The 15,930-nt window shown below is 28.3% G+C and overlaps 1 protein-coding gene across 4 annotated transcripts in view; it reads right to left on the reverse strand.

Annotated features, from left to right (window-relative positions):
* Positions 1-2,067: 2,067 nt before the first annotated feature.
* LOC124359091 (PH and SEC7 domain-containing protein) overlaps positions 2,068-15,930 on the reverse strand; it is a 160,120-nt gene continuing 146,257 nt past the window's right edge. The window contains exons 13-14 of one of the 4 annotated variants that reach the window (XM_046811528.1): positions 15,739-15,875; positions 2,068-10,018 (exon numbers count right to left, since the gene is read on the reverse strand). In XM_046811528.1, the coding sequence (XP_046667484.1) occupies positions 9,988-10,018; positions 15,739-15,875 (168 nt within the window). In that variant the 3' untranslated portion in view covers positions 2,068-9,987. Of the gene's footprint in view, positions 10,019-13,793; positions 14,207-14,868; positions 15,876-15,930 lie in introns of those variants that run through there. The other 3 variants (XM_046811526.1, XM_046811529.1, XM_046811527.1) reach the window with 3 other exon arrangements.

Raw genomic sequence — 15,930 nt, forward strand, 5'->3', positions numbered from 1 at the left:
AAAATTAAGCTATTTAACAAATTACTGGAAACAGCTTGGTCTGTACATATACAAAATTTAAAATAGTAGTGGAAAACTGGTTAAAAGAGATTGTGTTTTATTCTGTTGATAGTTTTTTAGCCTGTGATACTAGCACTATAAATTTTTAACTACATGGATATATTGTTTTTATTCTGTTTATTTCTGATTGTGTATTAAGTGTATGCATGTGTTAGTGTCATCAACATTTTAGTAAAGATTATGTATTTATTATTTAGTATAGATTAGTTATATATTTTATTTAATTATTATAACTACATTGTTACGTGTTATCACCTTGTAGGTAACTACAAAGTATTTGACAACTGTCCTTTAGACAGAGATTTATATTTAAGAAAATGTTAAATTGTAAATCTGACTTTGTCAATTGCCCAATGTGTTTAAAGACAACACAAATTCTTTATTCTTGATTCAGGTATGTTGGTCATTGATTAGTTTCAATTACACTCACGAACAGCTGTGTTCAAATGTTTTGGCGATACACCATAACTTAATATAACTGTTGTGAAGCGATCCTAGAAAATGCATGTCACATGAAGTTTTGTATTAAAGATCCATACTGCAAGCCAGATACCTGTTTTCTAATTATATAGATACGTATTGTGAATACAACTTCTGGATCTTAATTTCAAAACACGCTTTTGTTTTACTATGATTTTATTTGGATCCACTATTATTAAAGTAAGATTGTATATAGAATATGGCACTGGAACTCAAAGAGCAATAGGTCATGAAGCACTGATAAAAAAACACAATATTTAACTTCTGTGGGTTAGATCCCTAATACATAACATTGTAATGTTTAAGCTTGTTTACTATTAGTTTCTTCCACAAGGACGGTTCTGAGTTTCTTAATGAAAGTCGGCTGGCCACTTGTTCCAGTGACCGCTTTGTTGATAAGCATCATGTTGGACTATAAGAGAGTTTCCTTTTTTCCTTGTCAATCATATACAACAATCATATATTTTTATAAAATCACTTTCATCACCTTGTTTGATTTGTTTTTGCTCTTTATCATCTTCACCCATAGGACCAGACAACATCTCTGCCACTTCAGGTTGCTTCACAATCTGGTTACAGCACTGCACTTTTGGTTTATCAGGGTTTCCATGGTTAACAAAGCATCATGTAACGGGGTGCATGTTAAAACAATAGGAACAGGAAAACTCTTGAGTTATTGAACAATTGGACCCTCAGTCCCCCTGGTGATAACTTCTTTAAAAAAGGTAATACTAATAAAATATAACACAAATTTTATTTAGCAGCAGAAATTCTGACATTTCCTTGCCAATGGCTGGTCTCAAATCTGTGTTGCAAACGCACATCAGCCCTGAGCACAAACTAATGCATTTTAAAATTAGGACCAGAGCACTTCCCACAAAGAACAGAACAGTTGAACAGAAAGAGGATAAGGGATTATGAGGGAAGATCAACAGCTATAAAGTCTTGTTATAGATGATTCCTGTGGATAAACTGCAATTGGATTTTAAATTCACTTTCTGTTCAGTTCTGTGTTAAACCTGATAAAAGATGTGTTACCACTTTGTTGACAAGGAAATAACCTCAAGTTCTATCAACACAATCCTCTGTACAAAATATTGTACATCCAATAAATAAAGATATGTTCAGTTAAATTAAATTTGTAATAAAAAATTTAATCTAATCAGGTAAAAAAACTAAAACACAAAAATGAACACTTTTTTTTACATGTGTATAATCTTTCAGGATATTTATTTACGTGCTAATGGATATCGCATGTCAAGATAAGAAAACCAACAGTAGATCCAAATACTGATTTTTTCACACTTTCTTTTATATTTTCATGCAAAAGATCCAATAAAATCTTATAGTACATGGTACATTTAAAAACCTAAAAGAGGCAATAATCAAAATATATATACATTTTGTTATTTTGTAATTTTAGTGTTCAGTAGTTTTCAAATATAAATGTGTATTTCTCCATCCTGAATACGATGAGAGTAACTATACTTTAGACAGTAGATTGGAAATAAATAAGGTTAACAGAGGTTATCATTAACATGATTTATTAAGAATAAATATTGAGTAAGTAGCACCTGGATAGTTGCATTCAACAATCAAGTTGCTAAGTCTGGGGCCGCCATCTAAGTGCATTATATACATCACATATACAACGGAGCTATGCACAAATCATACAAACTAAATTAAAAGTAAATGCAACATATTATTACACTATAAACAATATTGTACAAAACAGGTTTCTAATGAAACAATAAATTATAAATGAAATTCAGTCTCTCATTTTTGATTACAGCCACAACACAAATAATTAACTGACTCTAACACGGGATTGATATGATCTGAAAAATTATCGTTCAGATCATCAGCTTAAAATTAAATAAAAAATCATAAACTTCAAATATCATATCTTTGACAGATCACATTCTATAATCTCACATAGTAATGTAAATTAATAAATTCATTTTAAAAATTACAAAACGATCAATACAAAACAATTTCATGAACTTGTGCACGTTTAGAAAATTCTACATTAAAGGGATCCGTAGTCAAAATGTAATATTCAATTGGAGATAATTTCTACATAATTAAACAGGCAAACCTGACTTGTAATAAACAATTTTGCTATATCAACAATTAAGTGAATACTAACATTTTAGTACTATTGTATATCAATTATTTACCCTTTTATCTACTTCCACTTGCCACGGAAAAGGCCCTTGACTCAGTCACTCTGCACAGAGCACTCAATATATAATACTAATCTGACAATACTAATCAACATTTTCCATTGTGGTACAATCATAACGTTCAACATCTTGCAGAATACTCTTGATATGTAAATAAGTCAAAATCCAACAATTATTAACACACAGAAAAAATAAATAAAAAAATACTTGTAGTGTTGTATTTAACAGTAATAATTATTGAACAACTTTGCATATTTTTCACAGACAAATTTAATTCTACTGCAATCTAGTTTAATTCTAATCGAACAGATTTTATTATACTTCAACATATTTACTTTAATGATCAAATTTACTATGATAGTCTCTCTACACTTCTGGATCATTTAAAAGCGTAGTTTTCTAATCCTTAGGTTTTGCTGAGAATTATTTAAGGTTAAAACTTAAGAGATTGTAATTCAAATGGCTGTACAAAAATATAATAGAGATTGTCACTTTTATGTCAGTAATGATTGCTGATTCCATATAGTCATAATGGACAGAGAAAGGTCATTATTACAATTGTTCAACACTTGAAGACAAGACATATGTTTTATCACTGGGTTAAGAAAATTTATTTATGGATGATGTGTACATCTTTTACCACAGTATATAAAAGATGCATAAATAGTTAAAGAAAACATTTTAAACCACTGTCTGAGTACAATCCAAATACACAGTTATTATTAAAAAATTGTGAAGTATCAAGTACAATCCAAAATTATTACGACTTGACATTGAAATTAGAAAATTAAAAGATACAAACTGATAACTCCCAAAATGGCACAAATTACTAAATTAAATATTTATAAATACTTTAGAAATAGCAAGTTTTAAAATTAGGCAATTTTATTTTACTAACAAATAATCACTATCTAGTTTAAATTAATTTTAAATGATTAGTTATAAAGATACATGTTAAGGTAGCACAGTAAATTCTTGTGTATCTGACATAAAAGGGAAACCCTAACATTGGTAAGAAATAATGTTAAATAATAGGAATTTTTACCTGAATAAGAACAAATTATAATTGTATTTATTAATATTTCAAATTTCATGATTAGTACGAAGCTACAAACAGTTTTTATTGAATAAGACAATGCACCTATTGTGCATCAATACTCAAGTATCAATATAAAAACATAAGAAGTAAAAAGTGCATTGAATAATATTTATTATAGTTACAAACATAGGGCTGCAGAATAGCAAGAAACAAAAAAATCAGAGGTTTACATGCACTTCTTTGTACTAGTTTTGATGTTGGATAACACAGAAATCGGATAAACAAGATTCTACTGTATGTTAGTTTACAGCTTCACTGTATAACTTACTTGCTTATAATTTCATATTTTTGAATGGAGAGATACATGTTTTCTCACCTGTAACATTTGTTTTGCAACAATCTGAGGAAAATTCTAGTAATTCTAAATTTTAAAAACTGTATTTGACTTTTCCAAATAACCAATTTATTGGTACAGATATAAACAAATGTAATTTGATATTTAAATGCACATTTTGATCACTATAAAAGGAAAAATGGATTGTAACTTCTCAGATTCTATGTGTATATTTTATTTATCTATTTATTGGCTGGTATTTTTATCTACAATACTCTTTGTATATTGTACATTCATACAGTGCATATGAGAAAAGTGTATTTGATTTAGTATAGAATTTTACTTTGTATTACTATAATACTGAAATAGTCAATAAAACATGTTCATTTTGTGGCAAAAATGCTTCATTCCCCAATATAGTTTAAAATATTACTTATTTATATTACAAATATTTTATACAAATGGAGGCATAGGAAAGAAGAGGTAATACTTATTTTCACTTTCAGTTTTCAGACATTCAACTGATATCTTTATTTAATCAAAATGATAAATCAAATATCATGGAAGTACATGGTAAATATTTTATTGTTTTATCAAATCCATTATCTAACTTCTTGTGGAAGATTGCAAAAAAATCAAGATTTTTTTAGTTTTTATTTAAAATTTTATCATAGAAAATGGAAATTGACAGATCTTTGTCGTGCTGTTAAAATCCACGACTTGATAATTGTTTGGAGACGACAATTGATCTTACCAAAGAGTACACGAATACAATGGTAGCTAACAATACGAGCCACCACTGTTTGCAAATACAGTACAACTTTACTCAAACCACAACAAGTGTACATAAAAATTGGCACAAAATGGATATAAGATTTAACATTGGGTTGTTTTTCTTAAATTTTAAAGAAAAGTATAATGTGAAAATTACAAGACAGTTTATCACAACAGTAATATACAATACACATAAAACACTTAAAAGGCCACTAAAACAAACTTCATTAAATACGTTGATTTTATTGATGCATTATAAATAATTTTAGAATCACTCATATATTAATTTGTAACAAGCAAAAATCTTTGTTTACTAAAAATTAAAAAGATTAATCTGCCCTCAATTTGATTTATTTTTATGTTTTCAAGTTTTGTTATGTTCAGTAAGAACTAAGCTAAACGATAAATAAACTTGATTGCCACTAAATAAAAAATGTTGTATGATGGCCCTTTAAATGTTCAGCTGTGCATATAAATAAATCAGCCCACACTTAAATTTTCTCAAAAACATTTGATTTTATGTTTCAATGCTTGCCAATAATAGTTCTTCTATTTCCACATAATTATTACAATGTTTAGTCCAATCACTTTTTATGTGTAAAATAACCCAAACCAGATGACTCATATCTGTACAAAATGTTATTAATTAAAACAGTTACACACACAAAATTGAGCAAAATAATATCAATTGAAAACAGATAAAAACTCAAGGTTCAAATATATGAAAACGAAACTAGTATCTTTTTGTATCCTCATGTTTCACCAAGCTTAAAAAACATAAAAAAATCTATACAATTTTGTTTTTTATTATATTTATACATCTAGTTACAAACTATTTTCCGAATTATGAGATGTACTCAAATAAAACTATTAAAAATGATGATTGACGAACTATTGTTGGCAAAACTAAACTAAATAACAGAAGTAACCGTACTCTATACAGACAGAGAAGTTTATACAACTACAAGTATCTATTACACTGACCTATTGTGAATAAGTGACCATGTCTCATGTAACGTACGGTATATACTGTAATACTATATAACAATGTTCAACAGTTGCGGTGTAACAACAGTTCCCACCTCACAAAAACAATAAAGGAGAATCGTTAAGCCACAGCTGAGACATAAATAACACCGTAGTACTGGGAGACATTGCTTTCCTGACAGAACATACACTTTATTTCTCACAAGAATCTATTAATGTATCTAAACAGTCACTGAAGAAGATTCAGATTATTTACAACAATTTTAATCTACGAGTCACAGAAACATTATAAAACTGCCAGATTCATGTCAAATGTAGCTATTTACTTACTTAAATCTATTCACTGAATATTTTGATACAAAAGGAAGTATTTAGTTAAATTATCTGGAGATTTACATAAGTATGAAATAAGTGTTTTAATATGCTTCCCCAAAAAAATTACAAGAAAACACTAAGTGACTAGAGTGAATAGAATATTTAAAGTTTAGCCATTACATCTTATTATATAAATTTATAGCAACGTTTTTATCTTTTAATAAAATAAAGTGTATTAAATTTAATGTTTTACTCCTTTACCTCTTTCTTATTCTTACATGAATTTAAATTTAAACTTGGGCCCTTTAAATGCATAGCCATGATTTGATTAAAATTCATATTAGAAATATTATTTCATTTCATTGTCAATAAATAAGGAAATAATACTTGAAAATTACAGTATCTGTTTAAAATGCTGTACTTTAACTTAGGTAGTCTTAAGTCACATTATTATTTGAAAAAATAAAATGATACAAACTGTGTAGATAATTCTCTCAGGCAACAATCTGATTTTAAATGGTGCCAACCAACTATTAATAAACTTCTTTATTAATTAATTTTCATTACAACATTTACACACAAATCTAATGAAAATCTAGTCTATTTGTGATCAAACGTCTTTCACGTTTTTATAATGACCTCTGAAAAACAATGAAGAGGAGAGCAGAGAATAAAATCATTTAAAAACCCTACTTTATATTATTGAATTTTTATTAAAAAATAACTGGGCATTTATAGTAAGGGATTAAACAATTTATTCCTGTTCCTATTACAAAAATTTTTGTATACAATTAAAATTGTGTCTTTATGATGAAAGTAAAATGGATGCTTGAAGTACAAAACATAAAAGTGTATTGAACCATAGTTATGACTACTGAGAAAATACATTTCCCAGTTAAATTTTCTTATACAATACATACTTAGAATGGGTAGATATATATTATCTTGTCATATGGTATATTCTTACCGAATCTGACAATACTCTGGTCTTTGACCTCCTTCCTTGATTTTTACAAATTAAAGCCATGTAAGGAATTTAGGAAAATATCAGCTTTCATGTTAAGCCAAATAAATCCTTGATTAGATCTATTCATTTGTATCATTTTTAATTAATGCAGTCCGAATGTTTTTCAATAGGTGTATTTATAAGCATTTTAGAACAAGGAAGTAGTACCTAAGCTTCATCAAGTAATGAAAACAAATATAAATCTAAAACGCACATTTTTATGCTTACAGGAACTGAAAAATATTATATTTGTTTTTAGCTTTTCAAAATACAAACAATATAAAAATAATGGTTCTGTATTACTTCAGGCAAGAAACACAGAGAAAGTGGCTACAAAAACTTAAAAATATTCCAAAATGTCCACTTGTTATACAATGCCCGCATAGTTTTGTGATGCAATCAAAGATAAGATGATCCATTTTTCTATGTGCATTCCAATAGTCTCATATATTCACAGGAGCCACAGATACCTTACAAACCACAATATTAAAAAAATTAAATTATATTTTACTTTGTATAGTCTTTGTGACAGCAAAATCGCATAATCCAATGACATCCTTGTTGGCACAAACAAGCACCATAATGCTATTTTATTAGATAAGCTAACCCTGGAACTGGTGGTCAAATTCTTTCATTGTGTCTTGTACGCCACTTCATATTTATTTATCACCATATTTGTAGCATAAAGCAAACATCTGTTTATGTACTGCGACAGTTCAAACATAAATTTTAATTGATCAATTTAAAAAAATAATTTTTAAATTTTAATTTTTACCAGTGTTATAATAACTAACATAAAAGATTTTAATATTTGTTTACAAATTGTAAATAAAAGCAATTCCACATACACAGATTTTCATAATTAAAACTTACAGCAAAAGTAAAAACAATAAATATAATATGTATACTCTCTTCAATTATTAACATGTCATCATAGATTACTTTAATGATTGCGGAAATTAGTTGATTAAAAACTTATTACTATTGTAAACAATCTGTGAGATATCTACAGACATAAACAAATAAACATGGAATACTTCGATTTGTGAAATAAAAACAGTAAAGTATACCACATGACTATTTACAGTGCATGCAGCTAGTGCAGTACACAGGGGAATGTACAAAATTCAACGATTAAAAATCTTATAGACGCTACATGATCAGAGAGATTAATCACAAAAGTAAAAAATTCCTGTTTCACTAGTATTAAAACTCATCTCGTCTGACCTTATTTTAAAGATGTATTAATAAAAATATAACACATGTAAAAATACCTGATATCAGGCACTTACCAGTTCCAGGGTTAAAATTTTGGTGACACCTTGATTTTTGTCTACCCATGTGATCCTTACTTTGCCAAACAATAAAACAAATTTTGAGCATTAACCTAACATTTCATAAATTTGAAAATCTTAGATAAAATAAAATTATAATTTTTAAATGAGCACTTACTTTTTTTGAAAATAAAATCGCCAAATGTGTTGTTATGAACTAATCTTGAGAACGGCAGGATTGGACCAATTCGGCTAATTTTCTTTTTATAAATTCGTTGAAGTCCGAGGAAATGTTTACATGATGAGAAATCTTGATAAAAAAATCTCTGAATACTTTTAAATTCATAAAAATAATGATATTATTTATTTTTCATGATCCACATTCAACTGACATTAACCAGCTGTTGACACTTTCAACTGAAGTTCGTCAAAGAGGCTCAAACACATTATCTTCACATTTAAATTTTAGAAAATATTAATTATAAAGTGCTTGGTCAGTAGTGTAAAACAAAAAACAAAGACAAAGTTATTATCTAATTTATACTCCAGATTGCGCTAGTGACGAATTAAAACATCGAATGTATTTGAAATACTATATAAACACTATAATAAAACCACCTTATAAACAAAGCAGTGAATTACCACATACAGTACTCAATATTGGTTGACTTCCTTGACATTGTGATATAGCTTTTTTACAGTGTTTTAAGGAAATTCAGAGGGATGAACATTAACATGCCTCAATGAACCATTTTTTCGTAGGTTACATTCTGAAAACAACAAAACTTCAATAATGTTTGTTACATTCTCTAAAAAACCTATTATAAACAATTATTTTGAAATGTTGCAATTTAACTTAATAACAATATCTTTCTTATACCAGAAATAGATACTCTTCTACGAAGAGTACGGCGAGAAGCCTTGCTCTCATAGTAGGCTTCTCAGTCCTACTTACTGTATATATGTATATTTACTTCATCAAAAAAACAGGGGAAACTCAACTAAAGCATTGGAAATATCTCTTCAATTTTCAGAGAGGCCAATACAAATTTGCAAATGGTTTTGATGGTTTTTCTTCCGAAACCTTTAATATTGACAATTAATAAGCTACAGACACAGAAAGACATTAGTAATATAAAAAAAAGTAATATAATTAACAAAAAATGTTTACATTTTTTAATAGTGTAAACCAAAGTCAGCAATTAATAAAACAAAATAAAACCTAAATGATTTGGAAGGAGAGAAAGGCACAACATTTGTTAATTACAATATTTAAAAAATATATATTATTGTTAATCAATTTTTGATTTAAAAATGATAATGTATAGACAATCCATAACTAAACGGTAGTAAAAGTAAATTAAAGATAATCGCTAATTAAAAACAATAATGTTTAGCTTAATCAAACACTGATTAGCAAATAAACAATAAATAATGCACAAACATAAATGCTGAGGAACTGGGGAAACCTCCAAATTTAATACTGAGATTGCAGGCAAAACATGGCAGGAGATATTCTGCTACGGAACACATCATGCTTTTTTCCCAGGCTTTTTCATCTTCCTATAAAGAGGACACAAAGAAAATATAGAAATAAGCAAGCAACTCAAGTCCCAAAACAAATAAATAGTTGACCATAAAAGATCTGATAATGCTTAATTATTTAATCTCTTACAACTTACAACTCCAACTCAAATTCTCTCTATACACAAAAACCTGATATAAAAAAACAAAAGTATATTTTGAATCCACATTAAAAATATTAAAATGTTCACAATTTTACAAGATCAAACAATTTATCATTTAAAAGCAATGAGTAATACGCAAGAAAGAATTTTGATGAAAAATAACAATACAAATTAGTTACTTATTGTGATAAAAGGATTAAATTACTGCAAAATTATCAGAATGAGAAATTAATTTCAAATTTAAAACATACGAATTAGGTTATTTAACACGGTCAGCATCAACACATTAAGCAAACAATGTTTATCTACTAAAATCATGCTTTTCTTAAAGATTTTAATAGTTAAATACATTATTCCAATACTTACGTATGTGTGTGTATATATATATATATATACATATAAAACTGTGGGATAACTGACTGGTATAGTAAAATAAATGGTTTTAAAAAATTGACCCTTTCGAAGTTTAATATATTTTCATACATTTTTAAAAACAGGATATGCCAAAATCCGTAGATCCAGTATTCAATTTTCAAGTTTTCAAATGTGAGCATATACATTTGAAAATGTGTACATTAAACAAACTATCTTTCTTTGTTTTAAAATTGCAGCCTAAAAACTGTGAAATTGTAGAATTTTACATTTTACACTATATTTATTGCAAATGTGAAGAATATTTTTTCTTGTATACTTTCAATAAATTCAGGGTTATAACCAATTATAAATGGGAAACTATTTATTTCACTGTCCTTGGACACTTTTACAATTTTATAAATCATACACAGAAATAATTCATTTTTATATATTACAGAAACACCAGACTATCTGTAATTTTGGGTCTTTAATTTTCTGAATCCATGTTTCTGCACAAAGCCTGTTGATTCACTGATAAAGCTGGGGCAGCATAAATAAGAGGAAGCGAACTTTCAAGTAACTCAGCAATATAATTGAATATTCAGTTATAAAATCTTAGGAAATGACTGTATTGTCACTTTATTGCAGTAACATGCATTAAAAGTGTGGCAGTTAGTAATATAAACAGAGGCAGCATAACCTTTAACACAAATCTGAATCATCTTCTTAAATTGTCTCATTGCATCATGACGACAACCAATTATGGTTCACATATCTGTAGGCTAAACCAGTAATAGGCAACAAAGTAGCTCAGTTACACCAATTCTACCTACCCTCTTATTACTCTTCAAAATTATAATGCAGTGCCCATTGGGCCTTATTTTACTTCCATAAGGATTTTACCTCGACTATGTTACAATCTATTTAATCATGTTTATAATTCTTTATAAAAACCACACTAAGCTTTAAAAATGTTATCTTAGAATTACAAAAAAAAACCTTAATGTGAATTTTGAAAAATAAATTTACTAGATTAAAAGTTTAAAAAAATATATATATTTATATGTGTGTACATTGGAAGAAATGTACAATTTTCACTGACAGAAAGACTGGTTTTTTTCAATGTCTCTACGGCTTTTGGGTTAACTCTGTAAAATTATGAGTAGATAATACTGAAGTAAAGATTGAATAGATTGAAACTTATTAAATTTACATCCTTTTACACATATGGCTGTGATGAGTCGAAGCCAAATCTCAAATCCACCAAATCTTCAACAATGATTCAGATTCGAGATTCTGATTACTGGGATTCGAACTTAGAATCTGCAAAGCTCCGCCGCATCATTAATTATCTATCGGCTAATCAACAGTACACAAATTACCTATCACTAAAATGTGTTTTTGGCATACTTTTGTATATAATATTTTGCTTGCAGTTAGCATTTTATATATTTATGATCGCATAATGGCTTGAATCTGCTGTCTTTTTGCGGACAAAAGCTGATCACTACTCAAATTACTGATTGCGAAAAAACACAATTATTTTGTACTCTGTGCGTATGAAAACTCACAGACAAATAACCTAATTAACAAATTATCATTTTGTAAATAATATAAGCTTTAAATTTATTTTTATCCATTGACGCAAATCTGCTGTATCTATTTGCAGACAGCCGATAATCAGTAGTACGCAAATTAATGATGACTAAAGCAAGTTTTTGTTGTATTTTGTTTATGAAACACCATAGATAGATAACATAATTACCAAATTATCATGATTTTGTAAATATTTTGCTTGCAGTTTTTATTTCTATGTTTATGTTTGTGCAAATACTACGTGTCTGTTATGTATATGCGCAGATGTCAGTAGCTAACCTTTGTTCACTTCACAATTTTTGTACTTGTATAAAGTATATTATGTTTATATATTTAATCACTAGGGATGGTTTGAAATTTTTCAAACATTCTAAGTATAAAATATGTTTAATAAGTGGCACAAATGTATGCCCATATTTCTGTATATATTCTGGAAGCCTATTTTATAATTTATTAAATTACCATATTTAATCTATAAAATTAAAGTTGAAGGTAGGGGTTGAAGCTATGTTTTACGAACATTTGACAGTTCATAAAATATAGCTATTGTTGAACCTCTGCAAATCTTTGTATGATAGAGGTTATGATGTTATTCTTAAATTACTGTTTTGTATTATCAGACAGGGTTCAAAGATTTAAGAATGACAAAAATTGGATTGGTGATGATTTTGTTTAAATCATACTTAGGTTTAATAAAAAGCTATTGGGATTTGAAATTTGAGAATCGGGAATCAATGTTTTATGATTCAGATTTAAATTGGATATTCGAAAATTCTGGATTTGCCCATCACTAGTTTCACCAGAGTAAGTCCCACAGAAATTATTGTTCAATGATGATAGGACATGTATAAGATTAGTTAAACTGGTGCATAGTTGTAAATTGTTGTTAACAGAAAATCACGTTTACTTAACAGATTTAACTCATGGATATTGTTTGATAAATTATTTCCCAGTGGAGGAAAAGCCATTAATTGAAATAGAAGGTAATTGAAACCAAGATGTTCCCAATTTGGTTGTTAGGAATGGCCACTATCTGTGACTTTGACTCTACTACATTATCCACCAGTCATTGGAATAAAGTTGTAAAATATGGTGATGGCCTTAAATCAGATTTCTTGGCTACTAATGTACTATCACCCAGATGATAGAAACTGTAACAAGAAGAAATCTTTACTTTATTTAGACATACTCTATTAAATTATTTAAATTGTGAATGGATGTTTTTTGTTAACTAACCATAAAATTCAATACAGTAGTTTTCATAATAGTTTGGATTAACCCTTTTTTGATAATGTGCATAGTTTAGTTGTCTACTACTTGAGTAAAAACGTTTACGTTCAATCTGTAAATTATTTTGAAAAATATATATTTTATGTTATAATTATGAATATTGATTTCATTATAAACACAAGGCTTTTTTGTTGCGAATACTATATCAAAGAATTTATGTGTAACCTAAGAAAAAGCTAATAGTGTCATTTAAATCAAATGTTTATATTTTTTTATAAAAATCACTAAAACATCAGTATAGACAATTATTTGAAACATAGGACAAATTATTAAAAGTTATATTTGAATAAAAAGCTATTCATTGGAAAATTTTCTTTTGTATTTTACACTTTTTATCTGTTTATGAAAAGATAAAAATATTTATACAAGCATATTAACATACAAAATTGAGCTGAACATAAATTTAACTACATTAAAACTTACCCAATAATAAGTTTTTAAAATTAACAAAAAAACTGCTAACAAATTTAATAAAGATGGGATACTGATGCTATAACGCATCAAAATAACAGTTTAGATCCTTGCAGTGAAGTGCATATGCCATTTTGTGGTAAAGGGTTAAAATTACAACTGTTTAAATTAATTATGATGTTAGGGTTGACATATTTATTCACCGGTAAGTTTTTGAACAAACTTAGCAGACAAATTGTCTGGTCAGAGTTTTTACGCATTTGAACACGACAAACAATATGTACGAAAAGGAAGTACGAGTACACTAAAGTGAACCTACTGACTCTACACTAGGTTCATGCGGTGTTCATGTCATCCCAGGAGGAGGAGCATGCACAGACGATAGAGTCGGGAGCAACAAGACACCTCCGCACTACGTGAGCATGCAACAGAAACACACAGTCACATTCCATCACCAAGTTAGTCACAAACATACAACAACCTTCTACAATTTACTGTAGACACCAACTCAAGGATTTCAACCTTTCACGTCTAAAACATATCCAAAACTTTGAATTAAGGATGATTTGGAAGAAAATGTACCAGAGAGAATAACTTTACTGAGGAGATTGGTATGTGAAAACTTCTATTATAGACTTCCACCACACTAGAACAATTCAAGTTTTTTTAATTAAATTATTGCAAATATGTTATTTTTGTTCCAAATTTTAAATACAATATTGAACTAAGTACTGTTGGCACTTTTGAAGGAACTGATAATCACAGCCTACTGAGAGAATGAATGCTCATTGTATGAAAATCAATAAGTTAATGTACATTATGTTTTAAATAGCAAGTCCAAACGTATCTGTTTAAAACTTTTTTTAACTGATTAATAAAAATTATGAATTGATTTAAAGCTGACTAGACTATAATAAAAGAAATTATGCTTTCTTTTATTTAACATGTAATGAAATTTTGAAAAATAACATTAAAAATTAAGAAAAATAAAAATTAGCTAATAACAAAAGCATAATGATGCACCAATGATCCTTTTGTGGCAACTGAGAGTTCAGATGGAAATAAAATAAAAGATTAACATAAAAACAATATTTAATTGTAAATTTAAATGAATCAATCCAATTCTTCATAGAAATAAATTATACAAAATTATAATATTTAATAATGCAGATGTTACACATGTACAGCTTAGTGAATCAAGTTCTGACAACTTAAAACAATTTAAAATTAATAAATACTACATACTGGTATTTAAATATACTCTGTAAGTTATATAATGAATCAGCATTACATGAACAATATTTTTTAAATTATATTAATTTTGCGACTAATAATAAAAATAGGCAATAAATATTAAAACATAGTAAAACTCTATAAGAAACAACTTCTATTTTATACATGATATTCATGTAAAAAATAGATATAGTACATTACTTACAGCACTCATGTACATAGATCACAGCCATTTTTGTTTGCGTGAAGAAATATTTTGTAATTATCTTTTGTTTAAGTAGTTTTAAAAGTAATATTTTAAACATAATAAATTTACTACTTATTAAAGACATAACTGTATATATAGCATATTGTAATATTTTCTCAAGTCAAGTGTTACAAAAACATGAGTTATTTTTCCAGGGTGAGGTAATATTCACATAGATGTAATTATTCTCTGTGCGATCAGAAAGGATGGGATCAAGGTGTCTAAAGTTATCCAACACCACCAATTGCCTGAAACGGCCACCAAATTGTTAATGCACAAGTAACAAAATGTAGCGTAAGAAGGAGTATTGCCAATTCACGACTACGGTGTTATTCAACTGAAGGAAGACCAGCCAGAGACGAAGTTTGAGCAGAGTTAGTTAGACAACGCACGCAGAAAGCACGCCCAGGAACCGTCAGCCTATGTCCGGCTCACGGGCGTAGATGGCGGCACGGTAGCTGTACCTGTTGTTGGTGGGACTTTGATTCTCGTCCTCATCAGCTGCCTCGCCGATACTTGACTCCACCAGAGAGCTCTCCATCTCGGGGAACTGTGAGATTCGAGACTTAAGAAGATAAGCGTATGTTTTGTAGCGTTTCAGCTGAAACATATTATAATCATTGTTATATGGAATAATTTAAATTACCAGAATTATC

The sequence above is a fragment of the Homalodisca vitripennis genome, chromosome 4 (genome assembly GCF_021130785.1).
Source record: "Homalodisca vitripennis isolate AUS2020 chromosome 4, UT_GWSS_2.1, whole genome shotgun sequence".
NCBI classification, from domain to species: domain Eukaryota; kingdom Metazoa; phylum Arthropoda; class Insecta; order Hemiptera; family Cicadellidae; genus Homalodisca; species Homalodisca vitripennis.